Below are 22,031 nucleotides of genomic sequence, written 5' to 3'. Positions count from 1 at the left end.
TAGTAATTTCATCCTGAACTAATGATATGAACTGGAGAAAATTTTTGAATGTTTGGTATCAAAACTGGTTTTCATTTGATCCTCACAACTGACCTTCTGAGGATGAAAGTTTGAAGCTCTGAGTCTCTGTCAGTGATCTCAAACTGCATTCATAGAGGACCAGAATCCTGCAACTTTTAGATGTGTTCCTTGGCCTACACACATAAATTAAATGGCTAAACTGTCACACCAGCATGCAGTTAAGCTCTACAGAGCTCTGCTAATTAACTTATATTGGAGCCAGGTGAGCTGAAGCAAAGAGATATCTAAAAGTTGCAGGACACCGACCCTTGAGGACTGGAGTCTGAAACCCCTTGCCCCATGTGGTCAAATAGCAATCAGCTGAAGTAACCAAACAGTAGGTTGGGCTACCTTATTTTCGTCACCTTAATTATTTGATATGCTGAGGTGGGTGAACCTACATAAGCACAGACAGGGTGTCTGCACAGTGTAGCATGTAATTAGTTGTTATTATTATTAGGTCACTGAATAATTGGGTCACAGCATCCATGTCTTTGAAGTCTTGGAGAAAAGTTTAGTTCTTAAAGAAAGCCGACTCACTCAGAGTTTTGAAATTCAAACTTCACACAGATGGCCCCCTTTGTAATCTTTATGTTTTTATCTTAAAATTCCATTAGCTTATGTTTTACCTCTCTATTAAAATACATTAAATTATATGTATTATTTTACTAACATGCCATGTTGCTCTGTGAAATTCCATATCAGTTTAAGAGAGAATAGGACAATCTTTAAATAGGTAAATTTTATTTCATTATTTTGGTATATTCAGTGAAATTCAACAAACCCCCGTTAAACCACTGCTTTCAAACAATTTATGAATCACCACCTGGTGTTTAAAGGTAATAGGATGACATTTCTTTCACATACTAAGGAAAAAAGAATTTTCATAGCAACATAGTGGGAAGCAACATTGACAGGTGTCATATCCACATCTTGGTTTATTCTCCGGCTTGAGGTTGATGTTTTATCCATCTTAATTACGTTTCAGAAATTAATGTAAAACCCTAAATAGTCTTAAATTAAAAGAGAAACTCAGAATTTAATAGACTGTAGTGTTTTTATGTCGAGTTTTGTAATTCAATTTCTCTAAGTGAAAGCTGGGAAAGATGATACTGTTGTTCTGTGGTGGATCTGGTTGGTCTGTGGTGGATCTGGTTGGGAAACAAAAGACAAATATTCACACAGGGCTAAGCTGCATGGTACACAAAAACAAAAGCGGTAAAATATAATGCTCTAATAACATGATTAATTAGTTCATATTCTGCAGGGGGGCAGAGCAAAACAAAACAAACAAAACCCCATGAAGCTGTCAGTGATAACACAGCGTGACAGGTAGTCAATAAATTTACAAAACAAAACACGTGTGCAGTTTTAGGTGGTCTCTCTGCTGTGCTTCAGCAGATTTTCCGCGGCTGCTAAAGGGGAAAGACGAGGCTTGTGAGAGTGGAGCTTTATAGTCAAATTATTGCTCCTCTCGGTTCTGTGAAATTATTTGTTTTACATGGAAATAGCTTGTGAATTTAGTTGATTTAAAATTGCAGGCATTAATATTTCTATTGTTAATTACAGTACATTAACATAATCAGGTATGCGACAATGTGTAGTAAACAAAATCAGTGCTTGGTAAATAAAATTATTTCAGCAAATCTGATGCTGCGACTTCCAACCTTAACTTTAATTGTTAATTAATGCGACCAGCAACATTCTAACATGGGCCTTGAAGGTCAGAAGTGTGAATGTGTTTCTCACAGAAATTAATTTGAAAATTTTACATTTTAATTCCTCATTCATCACATAATAAGCCACTTTGTAATAAATGATGGTAACCAAATACCTGATGGTATTTTCAGGTATTCGGTTACTGTTTTAGAAGTCAGCAAAAATTGACTTAAATGCTTTTCCACAAAAAAAGTCAACATCCTGTGCATTATTGCAGATCATCTTTGTGAAATGCTGTTTTTAGCAGTCTCCTCAAAGTCTTAATGGCCTAGTCTGCCCTTATCGATCCACTGATTGATTGCAAGGTATATAGTCGTTTCTTTCAGACATTCATGCTAAACTGTCTGTTCTAAAGGCTTCATCCAGAGTTGATTCATAATGACTTACAATGTCCTGCTAAGGTAGTGAAGCTTTTCCCATTTTGTTACAATATAAACACAAACTTTAATGTGTTTTGCTTGGAGTTTGCCGTGGATATCATACACTGGTACATAATTGTATAGTGGGAAAAAAAAAAGAAAAAAAGATTGCTATTCAATATTTATTTACAAATAAAATGTAAATGGTGTTTGATATATTTGTATGCAAACCTTCTGCTGTGATATGCCTTAATACATTCAGCCAACTGCGTTCACAGACTTACTTAATTAGTAATCTAACAGGCAGAGTTAGAGAAAGCTTTATGAGACATAAAAACAGTAGAGAAGCTGAGGTTTATGGAGGTTTTGCACCTTGCATGTCCTCTTCGTTTTGGTCTGTCAATTAAATTACTCATGGAATGTATGAAATTTTAGCTGTTGTGCCATAAGATGTAAAACATAATGTTGAAGGTATGTGAGTAAAAAGAGATACTTGCTCCCCTCCCTTTTGGATCTCAAGCTTTGTAATTCAGTAGACCTGTTTACATGCACAACAAGTCATGCAGCAAGCAGAGGGAGAGGAAAAAAATCCAAAACACTTTTCATCGCCTCTTTAAAGGGTTCCATGCTTTGTTTTATTATGAGGAGTAAATATGCAAAGCTGTCAAGATGGAGGTCAGTATCAAGATGTTTTAAAGGGTCAAACCCACTGAGATACTTATCTAACAAAATGAAGGAAAAATATTGGCCTTGAGGCTGGCATACTTAGTTTGCTGGAGACAATCATTTTTATTTATTTATTTCCATATTCTCTGCCCTCTGCTCGTAGGCGGAATTGACAAAGGAGAACAAAGCTTGTTATTAAGGCATTGTGCACACCATTTTCCTTTTTTTCTGTTCTTCTTCTTCCCTAATCTCTTTTCTTGCCCGATCATGTCATTACTGGGCTGCAGCACAAGAGAGTTTTGCTTCCTCTTTGTTTTTCATGCCTTTAGGAGACAATATATCTGTGACTCTTCATTTCATCTGAACCCAGACCAGCAAGTCACACCCACTAAGATCACCCCCTAGTTATCCTCATATTTACTTCCAATGTGATTTGATATTTTTAAAAACTTCCTTCACACCATCCCCTATTACTAGAATTCAGAGTGCTTATGCACTATTCAGTCACAGATGAAAAGCTACGAAGGAGGAGCAGGAGAAGAGAGGAAAATGAAGATAAGAGAAGAAGACTGGATGAGTGCATGCTTGAGGGTGATGGTGGCAATTGAATGTCAAATGATGCTCTGAGGCCTTTTTTTCTGGCTCACTTTTACATCAGTAAGCAATGATATTACAGCTATTTAAATCACACAGCATGGTGATTACATTACTGCAGTCGGAGACAGACTGTTCAGACAGATAAGATTCCACAAAGTTTGTCCTTTACTATGTGACTTTGTCAAATTCTTGATTAGTGTTAAAGGAACAGTCTGGACATTTTGAAGTGAAGTTCTGTGAAAATGTTATTGACTATTAATATCTTACCTACTGCAGATAACTCTCTTGGCATCTTCATTTTGCATAAATCCAGATTAGTTGGCCTAAGGGGCTGCATGCATCCAGCCACTAGTCCAAGAGGTGTCTTCAAACAACTCCAATCTGACAACTCTCAGAGATTTATGTGAAAACATTCAATAAACCTTTAAAGGTTTGCCACATTCCTATTGAGTGGTGATATAGACATAAACTGACTTTATTTATATGGGAACTGGAATACAGGACTTTTGACAAACAATATGATTAAGCATCTGAATTTTTTAGGACTTAGAATAAACATCACTTAATGAAAGCATTCAGGGTACGACACTTTACATATGTTGGGTACAAAACATTTATGTTTCTTTAGTTTTAAACAGTTTTTCATGATATGCCAGAGATAACGCAGAGTGCCACGTAGCCTGCATGATAAACTCTCTTGAGAAAACATTTGTTGTTAATTGGTATTATATAAACTAACTGAATTAAACTGAGAAAAGAGCTCCCGTTTCACAACTTTAAACATGGCTCCACAAGGTCAAACATTCTAACAATCTACTGTCTTGTAAAAAGCACATTCGGCGCTTTGAAAAATTGTGTAGTTAAGGTAACACTGTTGGGAAACTTATGTCAGCTACAGTCTGGTTGGCATGACTTGCAGTAAAATAAACAACTAACTCAGGCCACTGTCTTGGTGTGTCGCTTAGGAGGAGCATGGCAGATGTCACCGTCAGACAGCAGGGAGTGTCCCATCAGACCGTCAGTTCCCAATTCCACACACACAAAAAAATGTGTGTGGGCTTAGATTTTAAAAGTCCACTCGAGCTCATTACAACGCCACCAGAATACGCTAGGATTAAAAGCTTGTGGGGATGTCATCTCTGAAGACCGTGAAAGTACATAACATCCAATTTTACACATCCTAATTATTATTATTAGTAGTAGTTTTTTGTTTTGTTATAATGAAAACAACATTTTTATTATTAACTGTGATGCTTTTTTGCCAAAAATCCTGTGCCATCTTTTTAAGTACAGCAGGTCTGTCCATCAGTTTACTTTCATACCTAGTTTTAACTTGTATAATTCCTGCAACCCATCTCCGCCAACTATTTTTTTTCCCAAATGCATCGCATAAATATTGTTACATAAATACTCATCAAAATGTAGGCTACTGCATGAACTTCAAACAAGAATATGCCTTTTTTTGGTGGGCTGCAGGGAGGGTAAAAATCATCTCCACATTCTTCTTTTTTTTGTGTTGTTAATCTTCCCTTCCAGCTAATCCCGTGGGAAGATCCTCCATGATTATCTCTCCCCCTCTATTCATAATCAGCCCCAAACCGCCTGTCATTTTTGCACCTCTCTTCCTTCTTCCTCACTTGTGCCTCCGTCTTCCCTTACACTTTTTAAGCTCTTCCCCCGCCACATTCCCCATTCTCTCTTCTCTTCCTAACAAGTCTTTTAGATGGGAGTGAGTGACAAGAATAAATTATTTGACGCAATTTAGAGATTCTACTGCAACTACTGTAAGTGATATTATTGTGTGAGATTGTGACTGAGGCACGGTACAAGGCAGACAGATAAATAGTGTTATTATTAGAAGCAAAACAGTGATTTTGAAGGGATAACACAGCGGTAACAGCCCATGTGTGTGATAACGATAATGAACAAGTGTGTTTCTAAGGAGGAGGATTGTCATGACATGGATGTTTTAATTAGATTAGACCCAGCATGTTTCGATACCCTGCCGATCAGTTTGGGCGTGGGGAATAGTCCATGTGGAGTGTTTGCGTGCACCTACAATACCTTACAAAAGTATTCACAACCCTGGAATTCTTTTTACGTTACAACTGCCAGCTTTGTTTTACATTTATGTTACAAGCGAACACAATGTAAAGCATAACCTTAAAGGTACATGGTTTCAGTCTTTTCTTTACAAATAAAATTCTAGTCTGAAAAGTGTGGCATCCATTTCTCTTCAGGCCTGTGAATCAATAATTTGCAGAACCATGTTTTTTCATTCCTGTGGGGTCCATGTCTACTAGCTGTGCACTTCTTATTGTCTTTGCATAATAGTTCAATAAGACTGAACAGCAATGTAAAGATCTGGCCACTAGACACAAGTATACATATTTTTTTATGTCAGTTACATTGACTTTTATTTTGGGGTGTCAGGGTAAAGCTTTTCACTGTAGCTGTGGCTGTATGTTTTTGTCTTGATTTAAAGTGAATCGCTGCTCCATTATCAATGTCTTTGCAATCTTTCAGAGGTTTCATATTTTTAAAAATTACCTTTATGTAATTTTCTTCCTCTAAACTCAAATCACCTTATCTGTTCTTTTCAAAGAAAAGCTTTCTCACTTCATGATGCTGCCACCATCATTTATTATAGTGGAGATCAAAAGCTTAGGGTTTTTTGTTTGTTTGTTTTAGCCATGAAAGTATATTTGGCTTTAATCAAACCAAAGTATCTTCTTCCAAATATTCTCAATTCCCAAGTTATTTCACAGAATAGTATGTGCATGTGCGAAGAGTAGAAGACTATGCATATTTTTTCCTCCCTCTTTACAATTTTGCATTGTTTTATGTTGATCTGTCACATAAAATCACAAAAAAAATACATCCGGGATTACTTTTGCATGGTACTAAATTGTAGGTGGTTTGGTTCGGTGAAACTGTGAGTTACAGACGCATCACCTGTGTGTCTTTCTTTCTTTGTGCATCACTGTCTGTATTTATGTCTGCCTCCATTTTCTCTCCTCTGCACCTCAGTATGTCTTTCCTCTGAGCCCCATCTATTAAACTCTGCAAAACATTATAGTCTTTTTCCATCTGTCTCCACTCCAGTCCTCTCCTTTCAACGCATCCTCTCATTTCCCATCTCATCCATTCTGCTTCTCTGACTGCTCTCTTCTCTTTTTTTTATTTCCAACCTCCCCCCAGCACTTCTTTCCCGTTTTTAGCTTCTCATCCAGGCGCTCTTGTTTTTTATCTGACTTGTCGCCATGTTGTTTACTCGATCTGAGGGGGCTGTTTTCACCATAAAAAGCAGCAGGCTAAATCACCAAATCACTCAGAAGCACAAGATAGCAATACACCAAAGGTATAATTAGTCCTTAATTAGAAACTTTATCTAACACTTTACACGGTTGTAATCAGGAATGTGCTAACGAACTAGAATTGTGAAATTAGATGCCGACAATACAAGAGAGGCAGGGTAATCTACCTCAATGTGTCAGACCAGTTGCTTGGAGACACGACTTCAGTTTGAAGTATAAAAATTTCTCATTATTTCTCTTTAAAGTATGTCAGCATTTTTTTTTTAATTCAGCTTTTTAGAAAAAGTTGGGAACTCCTCAAGGATTCAAGCCTGTGTTCTACTTTGAAGCACTTTGTGAGGAAAACATGCTTGCTACAAGAGTCTGTAAAGCAAAGATGATGTCATGTGTAAAGCAATGATTTGACAATAAGGTGTATGTTTTCTTTTCTTTCTTTTTTTTTCAGAGCTGGAGGTAGCCAGGCTCAGCACGGATGGAAACCTTGCAGATCTGACGTTTCCTCAGTCAGAGCAACATGGAAACGCCATCCAGCTGTCAGCCAGCACTCTGAAACAGCACGGCAGAAATGGTAGAAGACAAGTTTCATGGACTGTCTTTCACTAATACTTGCTAGGGCATCTGTGGCCCCTTCTCAGCCTCTGCTTTACTGAATAGCATTGGTTTCTTTTGTAAACACATTCACCGTTTGCCATAAATGTTTAAAAGTGCATGCTTGCTTTTTTGTGAAAAAAAGTCAATACTCTTTAGTTCTATATGCTATGTTCATTTGTGAAGGAAAGAAGAGTTTTCTAGATCAACCTGGTGTGATTATCTTTATTTGATGTTAAAATTTGAGGACTGAAACACTTAACAGAAACAAAAACAGGAAATATGCAGGGAAATATTTTTCACAGAACCAAGAAATAACCCCCAAAAAACAGCATGTCATGGTTAATTTAACATATGAGGCAGATGATGAGAATTATCTTAATTATGTCCACTTGTGTGTTTTTACTCTTTTTTCAAAAAGTTTTAAATTCTTGAAATTTTACAGTGGTAATGCTTACACCGTTATCTAACTGTGTTGCACTATCTATGCACATCTATTTAAAAAAATTAAAAACACCACTAAGTAATCCCAGTCAGTGTTTTTTTTTTTTTTACATATATTGAGAGCATCTTGTCTGTCTCTTCTCTCGCAGGTGAGATCAGGATGGCTTTTGTGCTGTACAGAAACTTAGGTTCCTACCTGCCGACGGAGAACGCCAGCGTCAGACTGAGCAGCGAGGCGGTCTATCCAAATTACTCCGTTATCGTGAACTCCCCGGTCATCACAGCGTCGATTAACAAGGAGAGCAATAAGGTGTACCTTTCTGAGCCCGTCGTGTTCACTGTCCAACACCTGCAGGTAAGTGGGGGCTTTATCAGCAGTATTAAAAAAAAAAAAAAAAAAAAAGGTATCAGAAGAGAACAAGCCTGGAAGGGCTGTCAGATCAAATATACTTTCCTGCAGTTTTTTTTGCATAAAGAGAAAGAAAAGTTTTTTTTCTTTCTTTCTTTTTTTTTTACATGGTTATCTCAGCAGGAACACTGCATTTCTTATTTCTCGACCATGGATTTTCATCCCTAGAGTTTTTAATATCTTTTTAAAAAAGCTGCTACCTGAATAAAAATTGGTCAGTTTTTTTTTTTTTTTTTTTTTTTTTTTTTTTATACTTGTAAACAGTTTATATTTTCAGCCCCACAAGTTTTCTAGAAACTGACAGGAAGCTCATTGATAAATTATCACAATCACTGGCATCCTGTGTGATTTCAGTTAATTTTATACTTCCTTTTAAAAAAGAAAAAAAGCAATTTTATGTAAAAGAACTTCAATGCCCTGCCTCTGTAAAATGCTTCACACACCCAACCCTCCTTTATGATCATTAATGTCTGCTGATCGGGAGCTTCTAGCAGCTCCCAGGATGAGGTTAAAGTGAACAGGGGATCAGACTTTTGCTGTGGCAGCACCAAAGCTATAAAACCAGCTGTCTTAAGTCATTAAATCCTCCTCATCTCCCGGTGTTTTTTTAAACACCACCTATTTCCTCTATAGCTTGTCACACTAATTGATATTATTAATTTGTCTTTTAGATTTTTTATATTGCTTTTGGCCTTTTTATATTTTCTTTATTAAAACAGTGTGCTCATTTTCTCTTTATTTACACTAAGGCCTGTAATTCTTAATCTTTCTAAGATTATAAAATTATGCAAAAGGTGTATCAGTTTTGAACAATCAAAAATGATTTATTTTAATTTACATTTTATAGTCAAAAAATAGATTTTAGCTATATTAACGCTTCTGAATGATCAGTGGAAAAATCTTTACTGGCATTACATAAATTAAACCTTCTTAAAATTGTTGACCAGCAATTTCAATGTTTCCACTGGTTTGTTGACAATTTATCTAAAGAGAAGAGCAACAAGTCTGCTTGCCATCACCCTAATCTTTAGTTCCTTTCATCAGATTGAAGTCGCTTCTCTGGCTGGATTGAATTGGATTGGAATAAATTAACCAGCTAACCAGCAGTGCACAGCCACATGTTTATGATTCCATGAGTTTGAGAAGCGTTCAGTCAGTTTGGCTTTGTTTGGCATCTCAATAAAATTCATCGGCATGGGAGGAAAATTTTAACAGTCTTACCGTTGTGACTTTTTAACATTTTTGTAGTTTATCCATATTCCATTGTGTTTCTTTGTTTTAACAGATTTGTTATTTTTCTTTAAAATTAAAAGCCATTACTCATAAATTATTCCCTTAAAAAGATGTCATAAAAAGAGCAGCATGAAAAACATGTTAATCATCCTCATGTTTGTGCCCCCATCTCAAACTCAAATTGTGAATGAGACACTCATTTTATATCTTGAAAAAGTTTTGACACTGAAATATATATGTTTATACAGTAGGAAACTTGGAAATTTCCATGAAACCCCATTCTTAATTTACCACAGTCAACTAGAATTATACGCAAGTGTTACTGAAACTTTATTTTTAGGCTTTTATTTCCAGGTATTTCTTCACACCTTGCAGAGATTATCACATCAGTGATATGCCCTCACACAAATTAGTAAATAGTAACATGATGCTTGAATACAGCTGGGGGAACAAGCTAGCTGTGCATTATTATTAGGACCTATATTTGGCGCATGGAGCATAATGACTATGCAGTGCCATTTCAAACTTGTTTTTTTTATTATTATTATTTTCAGAAGTTACACACTCTGTATATTCAGGTGTTATGAATGGTGATAAGAGGAGCTAGGGAGTGCGTCGCAAGTGTCTGCGGTGGCTTCAGATGCCTTTGTGTTCACTGACTGCAATTATTTTTACTGCAAGGATTTCACCAGCAAAAACTTTCTGAAGGCTCCAATCAACTTTGGAAATTTTTGCAAAGTTTTTAAAGTTTCTAAATTGTCCCCCAGACTAGACAATCTTATATGCAAAATAGCTTAATGGGTATGAATTTAAAACTTTAGTTAGATATTTCATTTATTTATGTATTTATGCTATAGTATGTCCTTTATATTTTGTCCTCTATAGCGTGGCATGCTCACCAAGCTCCTTTACACACAACAGCAGAAAAATTAATTAGTGAAACTCCAACTATTCTGAAGGCCTCATGGATTCCTGGACAACTTGCTGTGTAAGCAATGAAGGCCAAGTAGCACAACAGTGGGTTGTAGTTATGGAGACATCGAACCAGTATTATGTTATCAAACAACATCCTAACTTTTTATCATATCACATTGGTTTATTCTTTGTTTGAAAATGGAAAGGTAATGACTTATATGACAGGCTAGGCTAGAAGAGCATAAATCAGAGAAGAACTGGAGGCTCTAGAGCACATATGTCAGAGTCAAGGCCCGCGGGCCACATACGGCCCGCGAGAAGATTTTTTATGGCCCCTGGGATGATCTTGATTTATTATTAGAACCGGCCCGCAGACCGCAGCAAGCCGGCACCCCGTCTGAAAAAAAATATCTTCCTTATTTGAACTGTAAGTAGTTCTTTAAATGTTCTGTGAGATGATGTACTTACCCATGTATCCATAACAACCGGAACTTTCAATATCCACCAAGTTATTGCCGAAATATACCGTCTATTTAAACGAGTGCCCCTCGGATTAATTATACTCTGCAGCTGCAGCTGCGAAGTTACCGTATTAACCCGATACTTGCTGGAAAGTGCAACGTCTCCCCTTTCAGAAACCGTTGGAATTTTTCCACTTAGCGCTACGTGTGGCGGAATTACGGTACTGCAAATTTAGATGTGTCGCCGGCGACACGTCCGGTCTAGAAGGGTTATTAGCACAGCAGTCATCAGCATAACTGTAAAATTAACTTTCAGATACCCATCAAAAATGGCAAAAAGGAAGGTGGACACTGAGAACCGGGGGTTTCAAACAAGGTTTAGAGTTTATATTTAGAGTTTTTACTCAGTTCAAGTTTAAAAGTTAAAGTTTAATATTTGTTTTCACTGCATATTACTTCTCCTTGATGAAAGTGTTGTTTTTGATTAATAGATTTTTGCACTTTATTTTATTGTATTTCAATCCAATTATATTTTAAAAATATTTCAGTTGTGTCTGTTGAAAATTAAAGATTACTTACAGAGCCATAAGAAAATATTGCTTTATTTATCTGATCATATTGGAATATATTTGTTAGGTTTTCAGTAGGTTCAATAAGGTTCACTAGACTATATGCGTCATTTAAAAAAATTTCAATGAACATTCGATCAGTCCGGCCCTCGGCTTGTAGCTAAATTTTTTATTTGGCCCTCCGTCCATTTGACTTTGACACCCCTGCTCTAGAGGAGCAGCATGGAGAATCACTTGAAAGAAGCATTATTACAGCTAATAATGGTTCTCACATGATTGTCACATTGAGTAAATCCAGTCAGGTAACCTGCTTCCTGTAATGTCACCAGCAGATAAGATGTGCCTACTCAATAAAGGAGAGTGCAATTTTCTCAAAAATACTGATCTGCAATACTGATCTTATTTAACTGAGTTAAAAAGGCATTTTTAAAAATGGCTTTTAAAAAGGCTTCTCACCTCTGATGTCACCCTGAACAAGTGCTCTGTTGCCCAAATAAAATAAAAAATAAAAAACAGATTATTTGAAGAAAGATGTAAAAATCCAATTTTTCCCACAACTAGAGATCACAAAAAATTAGTGGTACGTGGAAGTATGTTGTCAGATGAAACCAGCCTTGAAAATGTTTGTACATGACTGAACTTTCCATTCTTTAGTGATACATGAACTTGTCAGTATAAAGTTATACAAAGTGTATATTTTGGAATAATTTTAAAAAGAATTGGTGAAAATAACTTTGCTCTGGAGCTATGAATCAGATGCTACTATTACACCTGAACCCTCCTCCACACGCACACACACACACACACCTGCTGTGGGCAATAAAAGCTATTTCTAATGCTTGAATGAGTGTTAGGCTATACATTTTCAGGTTCTTTTGTTCCACTCCACAGTATTTGACACTCTGGATGAGAAAAGAAGATTCTTCCGATCTAACAGACTGAAGTCCATATTGTGTCAATGACGATGGTCTGCACCAGGGTTTCATAATGTGCTTCTCATTCAACAAGCAAATGTGTATCCAGTTGGTGACCCAGCTTGTTGGCAGCAGCAGACTCCTCACTTGCTCTTTCCGAAAGCAACTTTAAAGGCCTAACAAACACATTGACAGTTTACACAACACAAGCCGCTCCTGCACCGCAGAACAACACACAATGATAGCGGATGCAGGGCTGTCACCTCCTGCCATGGCACTCTGTTTATTTGTTGCTGCACGTTTGCATTCTGTCTCTTCTGTTTGTTGTCATGTTGCTGTGTGCGTGCGACTCACTGTGTAATTCCTCCCTCAGTTTCTTCCACCGCGTTCTCACACTCTTCAGCCATTTAAATACACAGATTTCCTTTGTTTTTGCTTTTGTAATTTTTGCTCACTCAACTCTTTCAGAGCCTCAAATAAATATTAATGTCACGTAAACAAGTTTAACTTGGTCAGTCCACAGAATGGTTTTCAAAAGTACAACCTTCAAAAAAAAAAATAAAATTTTTATTTTTTTTAACAGTTGTGGTCATGGGTTGGTTTTGGTAAGCAGTGGTTCAGACCCCTGACATGGATGCCTTTTTTTGCTCTATTGTTGATCTCAGAGTGTTGACCTTAACTGAGAAGAAACATGACTGCTTTAGAAATGCTTCTGGGGTCTTTTGTTTGATTTGGCACAACATGCACTTGTGACAAGGTTCAACATTGTTTCATATTGTCTACATTTGTATACAATTGCTTTCATTGTGTTTTGCACTAAGCCTTGGTATTGGCTTTGTAACTATTTCCAGAGAATTAGAAGAATTAAACTTTATTACTTTAGATTAGAGAGTGATGTATTTCTTTTTAAAACCGTTTAGCGTTCTTCATGTTGTCACATAGATTCTGTTTGAGTGATTTCTTGCTTCTACGGGTCTGGCAATAATTAGGGCTGGGTGTAGCTGGTCCATCAAAAGAAAAGAGAAAGCAGAAGAAATCAGCAAGAAGAGAATATTTTTCATCATAGCTTTGCACTATTTTCCTGGCCATGCTGCACCACCCCCACCTCTCTTGCCTTCTTGTTGTCTGTCTTTGGATTTCTCTTTATCACAATCTCTATTTTTTTTCTTCAGCAGTCAGAGAAGAATTTCAATCCCAACTGCTCTTTCTGGAGCTACTCCAAGCGCACCATGACGGGATTCTGGTCTACGCAGGACTGCCGACTGCTCGCCACTAACCGCACACACACCAGCTGCTCCTGCACCCACCTCACCAGTTTTGCAGTACTCATGGCTCAAGTAGAAGTCAAGGTATGGATGCTCTTTAATTTTTAATTATTCTTTTTTGCTTCGCCAGCCAGTTACGGCAGAGGGGAGGGTACTGAGAGGTCAGTTATTCATCATTTCATAATGAACAGCTGGCCAGCTGGTTAAAAAATTGTGAAGAACAAAGGGGAGAAGACACAGGCCACATGTGTTTTGCAGATTGGATCTCTTCAGAGTGTCGGTCGGTCTTGGCAGAGAATATTTTTAAAATTGATTTGTTAAGCCTGTTGATGACATTGGACTGACAAAATATTATGTAATACGGACAATATGATCTCAGAGTTCTGGTTTAGTACAGGAGACCCGGAACAACGCTTCAGATCGCATTTTGCTGTAAAAGTGATATTTGATTAGAAGATGAGAGCATTTATTTGGATATCTGTGAGCCGTAGTGGGTGTTGGATAAAAGCATTACTGTCCCGTCCTCTCTGGAATAAGCACTTTTCATCTTCTTCTTTTGTTACAATAAGGTTGTGTTTTTTTTCACACAGCTTTGGATCAAGTGCGACACCGGTACTGTCCCCATGGGGACGCAGATGTGTGTTAGATCTAAAGAGGTCATGGTCAGAGCTGGCTTGGCAGGCCTTTGTGAACACTGTGTGAGGTTTTGAGCAGTAGATCCATCACTGCAATGTTACGGTGAACATTGCTCTGCCTGCCAGCTTGCAGGACACTGATGGATAGAGCTAGCACACCTGTGCAGCGCGGCGTAACGCTGCGGCCCTGAATGCTCAGCGACACGCAGCCAGAACCAGATCAGCCAGGGCTGGTGGTGGCGCTCTGTCAGTGCATGTCTGGTCTTACAGGAACATGACCCGCGCGTGTTTCCAGTAAACCAAGGTTAAACATAGTTATACTGGCTGTGTGTTTACATGTTATTAAATTATCCCCCCCTGGCTTGTCTTGTTTTGCTTTTGCTCACAGAAAGCAGACAGCATGCATGACATGCTCCTGGACGTCATCACATGGGTCGGGATCCTGTTGTCGCTCGTTTGCCTGCTGATCTGCATCTTCACATTCTGCTTCTTCAGAGGCCTGCAGAGCGACCGCAACACCATCCACAAGAACCTCTGCATCAGCCTGTTCATTGCTGAGTCACTCTTTCTAGTCGGGATCAACAAGGCCGATCAGCCAGTAAGAAGTTTGTTCTTATTATTATGCATGTGGGCATCCATATTATTTGTTTGGCCAAAGGCTCAGGAACTCTGTTCCTTAACAAGAACATAAAAGAGGAAAATGAAAAAGTAGACTTTATATTCTGCTTAAATTTTGTCTTTTTATTCTTTCCACTGGTCTGACATACTACTTTGCCCACAGCTATTGGTACCCCTGGTAAAGGTGTGTAAAAAGGCTTCATATAAATACATTATCGACAGCTTCATGAGTCAGACTAAAACTTCCAGCCTCTAATTTAAATGTGTTGATTCATTTGGAAAAAATCAATCTTAAGAATTAATTATTTCAATTACCAATCAATAACAATCCAATTGAAAGTAAATGTAATAGAGATATATATTTTTGATATATATATTTTTACTTTACTTTTAAGGTCGTTCAGAATATTTAAGAACTTCTAATTAATAATCAAGGATTTTCCTGTGTGTCATGGAATTTAACAGTAGCCCATTTATTTTAGTTATTGGCTACTATATAGTACAGAAAATCCATATTTGAGGGGTATAATAGCCTCCAAACCTTACAGTAATAGCAACAACCATTAAACCATTAAACAGTATCTACATGCAAATCAAGTGCTTAGGATTAATGCCATGTAAAAGGCTTTTCTGACCTACAATCACGTTATTTGAAGTTTGCTGGGAACTAAACTGGAGCAGTGAGTTTTGATAAGATGGAACTAAAACTAAACTCTTTGTCAACAGAAAAAGGGTGATGTAAATGTGTGATGCTGTGGGTCTTTTGCTTTACCAAGGTCTTGGGAACCTTGTTAGATTGCATGACAACATAAATTCTTTTAATTCTTAAAATGTGTTGCATTTGGGACTTTTGGCAGGAAAATATGAGGCCAGATAAGCACAGTTCACTAGGCATACAATCTTCTTATTGAAGATCTATGTTATGAGCTGAAGAGAAGAAATCACAAGAGAGGGGCCAAAACTCTGAATATGCAGAGAGGAATGGCAATAGACATAATTGTATAGTGACCTCTTTTGTCTCAGTGCATTTGAGCAAGAGTAAAATGTGAAAAGATTGTCAGTTGATAAGTAGTGTTCCTACTGATGTGTTTTACTCTGAAGTGCCATTGACATAAACTGCCACTGACAATGATGCCAACAGATCTGACTGGCACTGTAACATTGTTGTCATAGTAGATATTGGCACATTTCTTAGATCTCCTGAGTATCAAATAATCATAAACAAACATTAATCAGGGTGGCTTCCTTTTATCTCATTACCAACTGATGGATTTATTGAAGTGGTTCTTCCCCAAAATCCCTTGTTTTAATTTGAAAGAAAACATAATGACAGATTGGTTATACAACAATTTTCAGCTAAATCATAAAAGCATTGAGGACCTGGATAGAGGTAAACTGTTGTGCTTTACACGGCAAGCTAATTCACCCATGATAAATATGTGCAGGCCGAGGGCTTTAATTTGCCTGTTTGAAATCCATTTGCCGCAATCACAGAAATGATTTACAACACATAGTGCTCTTTACACAGACCTGCCTCATAATCTATTAAAGCTTATGTGCTGGCTTGGGTGATGTCATTGCTGTGTTTCAGTCTTCATTTGTCACCTTCTCCCTCCGGCTGAAGGAGCTGCAGTCTCGTTCTCTCTTACTGCATTATCCTGTTAACTGTGCAGACAACATTAAATAAACCATTTCCCAAAACAAAGAGCCACTCGCTGCACATTTTTGTAAATGTGACCCCACAATTGACTGTTTATTTCAGAGCAGCACCGTACTTAAAGTGAGTTGTCAGTACATGCGTCACTGCTGAAGAGCAGATTAAGCCTGTATGAAACACAAGGTGAAATAAAAGTGCACTTTAAAAAAAAAAAACTTTCTTTTTCTCAGGTGTTGATTGTTAATATTTTCCAGTGGCTCCTTGAAAAGTTTATTCTTTGCAAGAAGTTACAGTCAAGGACTACTGAGTTTGAGCAAAGCCAAACTTAAGTTTGCAATGGAGATGCTACCAAAACAAAACATCATATTGCTTTTGAATTTTTTTATTATTGTGTATTTTTAGTAGATAAGTCTGTAATACTATTAAATCTTCACATGATGATCATACGGTAATATTTTCACAACTCCTCTTTTATGGGATAAGGTCTGATATTAAACACTACTTGATGACATTTGAATGACATTCATTTTGAATGTAATGCAAAAGTTCATTTATTATAAAATAAGCTTTACATTTATATGAAAACTAGTCCTTCCCACTTGACCTTTCTATATCAAAACAGTGGGAAGCAGTTCCATTTTGTAGAGTTTTAAAATGTTATTTCTGACAGTGGTCATTGTCATGATGAATTAGTTATTGCACAAATGGACATACTGTTAGGGTGTTTATCTGTAATTATAGTGTCTGTGTCAGTTACTGGTTCCTCTTTTATAAAGTAAAGGAAGCAAAGATGTTTTCATGATTAGGTGTTTTGTATGTTTCTATTGTTAAAAAAAATAACACCCCGTTTTACATTTAACCCTTTTCCTTAAGTGCTGAGCATGTATGCTGATTTCATTATATACCAAATTGAAATGAACTCTTCATCTTCATTAAAGCAATTCAAGCTGCATATGAACCCAACTACAGAGTATTCAAACTGAAATGACTCAAGTTTGGATTTTCACAAGCCTACTTGTGCTTTATTGCTTCACTTCAAAGTCACTGAGTCACTTTGTTTCAATTTCTTTTTCTCTTTTGTGCCCATATTTGTCATTGACTAAAAGCCAGTGCTGCCAACTCAGCTCACATGCTTTTTTGTCAGTTCTTGATGAAAAAGCTTTGCCACCTTTGTCTGGAATGTGGTCAATCAGCACAGGCTGCAGCTGTGAATGCACATGTCTCTTGTATCTTCTCACTTATCCTCTTTACTTGTAGACAGCGAGTGAAGTGTGAAAGCATGCTCAACCAATGTTTCTGTCCTGAAGTGAAATGGTATGGGATGTGTTTGTAAGGTGTGGTAAGCCCAGCCCTCTTTAGAAGTTACATATTTTAAAATGGAGCTCAAAATCCCCTCTTGGAACCTGAGATCGCTGTTCCATGTTTTAGAGACGCTCACTTTCAGCAGTGGCCAGACCAGGTGGGAGGATGAATGGATCAAAATCCTTGAAGAAAGTTGACTAAAGGCTGCTGAAGAAAAGAGGCAGGCATTCAACATCTTGCAGGAAAGCAGCTTTAAAACGAAGCGGCAGAACTACAACTAAAGGTTTTGCTTGAAACCTTCGGTTAGAATGACCAAATCAAGGATCAGACCTGAATAAAGTTAAGATCTGTCAGGATTAAGAATTGTTTGAAGAAGCAATCCATCCAATCTGACTAAGCTTGAGATATTTTGCAAAGCCGAATGAGATATTATTTTCAGTGCTAAACATATATGGTGAAAGATGTCTTGTTAGCATCATTCTGTGAAGAGACCTTTCTTCACTGAGATTCCCAGTCCAGTCTGAGTGAGGTGGAGCTGAAATTTTAGCATTTATGTGTACAAAGCTGATAAAAACATATCCAGCAGACTTTTGGCTATTGACGCATGGGAAGATGGTTTAGCAAAGTATTTATTAAGGAGGGGAGAACAAATCTTTTCAGATTCATATTTGAAAAAAATGTGCTCTTTTTGTTTTCATTTGACAATTACACACAGTGTTGGGTTGATTTGTCACATGAAATCCCATGAAAGCACAGTCAAGTTTGTGGTTGGAACGTAACAAAATGTGAAAAAGTTTAATTCATACTTTTGCAAGGCACTGTATCCCTGCCAGCAAAAATTTCATCCCTAAAAATGTTCTTCCTTTTGTGAATATGATAAATTACTGCTCTAAATCGGACTCATATCCTTATCGCCTGCAGTATTTTTTCTGCTCTCCAACTAATCAGTGCAGGCGTCCACCAGCTTAAATATTTCTGTGTGTATTTCGACTCCAAGTGTAATTCAAGTCTTCTCTTTCTCTCTCACCAGATCGTCTGTGCGGTCTTTGCGGCCTTGCTACATTTTTTCTTCTTGGCAGCCTTTACCTGGATGTTCTTGGAAGGGGTGCAGCTCTACATCATGCTGGTGGAGGTGTTTGAGAGCGAACACTCCAGGACTAAGTACTTCTACCTGGCAGGGTATGGCGTGCCAGCTGTCATAGTGGCCGTATCGGCCGCCGTGGACTACAGGAGCTACGGCACCGACCGAGTGTAAGTAGTGGGGGTGAAGAATGTGTGGCATGAAGCGGAGAATGGATGATGGGGCAAGGAGGATGGAGGAGAGGGAAGTGGGGGCTGAGGCTGGAGTGCCTGCTGTCATTTTGGCTGCGACTGCCACAGTGGACTCAACAAGCTTTGGCACTTCTCAAGAGTCGATACAGAGAGGCTGAGAGGGGAGAGAAGCTGAGAAGGATGAAGAAGAGGAGAGAAATACAGGGACGAGCAGCAGAGAATGCACCACAGAGTGCCTGCGTGAGCGCAACAGCGAAAATGTGTGAATATGGAAGGATTTAGCAGGCAGGATAGAAGGAGGGAGCAAAAGAAGTGTGGCTTAAGTGTGCGAATGAAAGCATTTGAAAAGGGGGGTGATAGAGTGGACCGTTAGCCTGTGTACACATCCATTCTGGTTTGCACTTGACTGTGTCAAAATATGGCTGGCCTCTGCAGCAGGGGCACACAGTGAATGAGGATGTGCTTAAAAAGCACAAGGTCGTGTATTGACGTATGGTTGACACCTTCGACCTCAGACGCTGCAGGACTCTTAGAAAACAGCACGCATCTCATTCATATGAAGTATATGCAAAGTAAGCAACACAAAACTGTGAAGGCTATATACAGTTTCACTTGAGTGTCCCGTCCAAAATCTGTATACTATGTGGTAGACCAATGCAAAGTCGTTCATTATTGGTAAGTGGAAGTTTTTTTGTTTTAAAGAAAAATCTGTAGAACCATCTTTTGCTGTAAATACAGCTGCAGGTCAGATAATTGCTAGTGCGTACAGGAAGTAAAACATTTATTTGTTCATTCATGGTTGCAAGAACAAGATAAAAGTTAATTCTGGCCAGGAAATTTTATTCTTCATGAGAAACATCAGTGCAGAACTGGTGGGAGACAGAAATGTTGACAAATTGACGGTCTTTCCATTTTCACTTATTAACCAAAATGAAATAGCTGATCAACACACAACAGCCCAGGGGATACCTGTCAGTTCAGGTGTACATTCTCATGTTGGTCGGTCTAAAATTATGCCATGCTTTGTCCAGATAAAAGCGGCATAAAATCCCAAAAAAGTACATTAAAGTTTTGATGATGTAATAAGGCTAAATTTGGAAAAGTTTGCATACTCATTAGCTGTCCCTCATTCTGTGGCTGTTTGAAATTAAACAAGACATTAACAAAGTGAACGTTGGAATTTAACAACTAGTATTGGCAGTAAAAAAAAAAAAAAAAATCTCTTCCATTTAATATATTGAAATATTGTAAGGTATATGACCTTTAAAAGATTCACTGGCCCAAACGTTCACATTTATTGTTCCATCTGGGACCTACTGTGGCTCAGACACCGCATCGCCTCATAGAAAGCGAAAGACTAGGGAGGGGCTGAATTTAGCTGTGCTTAACGATCAAGCTACACCAATTCACAGGCCACTTAGATCAATATTTCATTGCAGAGTGATCATTAAAGCATGAGAGTCTGAATGCCAAGTTCTGGATGAATAATCTCACTGCATCCCATTAGGTAGCGAAGCATTGTGGAAAACATGAGACGGCAGGTTTGAAAAGAGAAACGAAGAAAAGATAAATGGCACATCATACGTTAGAAGAATGAAGCTGAGTGTCACAGAAATATCTGATGTTGTAAAAGGTTTGATCTTAGTAGTTTTTGGTAATACTGTAACCAAATATCTTTTTAATAGCTCTGTGCCTATCGGCCCTCGCCTATCTGAAAAGTAACTGACAGAATTATTTTCACTGGAAATCGCTTTTCTTTGAAAGCAGCAACTTTAATCACTCATTTATCACTCCAGCTTTGAAAATGACACCACTTATCATTTTTAGCATTAACACACTGAGACAAAACATGTGAAAACATCACACATCACTCCTGCTGTGTCACTCCTGAAAATTTTCCCTTTTTTTCCCCCTCCCTCGTTCACATCCCATAATGAACGGTGGCTCTAACTTAGCAAAGGAGCCCTAATGGAGGGTTCTGTGACACAGTCAGGGACCCATAATGGAGGGCTCACTAATGTGTTGGAAATTGAAAGATTAATAATTCAAAAGCAGCTGGTCATGAATCAGTTGGCCATTTTGCCGCCATCTTTCTCTGCAAGCAGCTGGGCCTGACCTCAGTGGAGGGCACTGTGGGACATTCTCCCCCCCAACCTGCTTGCTGCGATTTATGAGCGAAAATGTTTTTGGATTGATGTTCTTTAGCATACAGCAGTATATCTTTTGCCAGTGCAGCTAACCTCAGTGTCAGAAATTGCAGGGTGTGTCAGTATTTTTACGCAGGTTTTGTGTTTGCGTGCAAGTATTATGTGTCCGTTTGCATGCCTTTGGTCTCCACTTTAACTTCAAAGCCATTCCCAGAGTCTATAAATAGCCTTGTGAGGTCCGCATCAGTAACTCAGTATTCAAATGAATTGAGTTATGTCAGATTTTAACAGCTGCAGTATGTTGCGTTGTCATATATCTGAGCCCTGAGGGGGAAGTAAAGGTTTATAAATCACAGGTACTCATCCCGTGCTGTCTCCCCCTCTGTGTGTGTGATGTATGTTTGAGATGTGTGTGCCATCTATTTTCCTCCAACCTGTAACACTTCTCTTGCTTCTTTTATTTTCATCCACTTCCATTTTTTATTCTCCAATATTTCAGCTGCTGTATGGCTACTTTGTGTCTTCTGTTCTCTCTCTTGTGATTGTGGCAGCAACTCTTTGCTAGTCTGCAGCCATCTGGGACAGGGGTCGATTTTGTTTTGTTACTTACACTAGTACAACAAACAGAATTTAAGCTCTAAAATTTACAATTCATTTTATTTGGGCTGTAGGCTTAATAGCAAAATCTTTTGTTTTCTTTTTGCAATATGTTTATTCAGATTACTTGATTTCAATTACTTTATTAAATTTGGTAAGTTCTGTTTTATACTGACTGAAACTTTGGACACAAAAATTAACTGGATTTACAAAAGGGGAAAGAAAATGTCTGAAAACCAACCTACCCTAAATAAAAAAGCTAACCAACTTACAAAGGACCAGCATGA

The 22,031-nt window shown here is 37.9% G+C and overlaps 1 protein-coding gene across 10 annotated transcripts in view; it reads left to right on the top strand.

Annotated features, from left to right (window-relative positions):
• The window catches only part of adgrl3.1 (adhesion G protein-coupled receptor L3.1), a 163,225-nt gene that overhangs the window by 118,457 nt on the left and 22,737 nt on the right, over positions 1-22,031 (top strand). For 9 of the 10 annotated variants that reach the window (XM_044115192.1, XM_044115194.1, XM_044115191.1 and 6 more), the window contains 5 exons: positions 7,164-7,286; positions 7,900-8,105; positions 13,424-13,600; positions 14,540-14,749; positions 18,759-18,979. In XM_044115192.1, coding sequence (XP_043971127.1) covers positions 7,164-7,286; positions 7,900-8,105; positions 13,424-13,600; positions 14,540-14,749; positions 18,759-18,979 — 937 coding nt within the window. The remainder of the gene's footprint in view (positions 1-7,163; positions 7,287-7,899; positions 8,106-13,423; positions 13,601-14,539; positions 14,750-18,758; positions 18,980-22,031) is intronic. The other variant, XM_044115193.1, reaches the window with a different exon arrangement.

This window comes from Gambusia affinis, linkage group LG04 (genome assembly GCF_019740435.1).
Source record: "Gambusia affinis linkage group LG04, SWU_Gaff_1.0, whole genome shotgun sequence".
Lineage (NCBI taxonomy): Eukaryota > Metazoa > Chordata > Actinopteri > Cyprinodontiformes > Poeciliidae > Gambusia > Gambusia affinis.
This window is presented reverse-complemented; position numbering and strand designations above follow the sequence as displayed.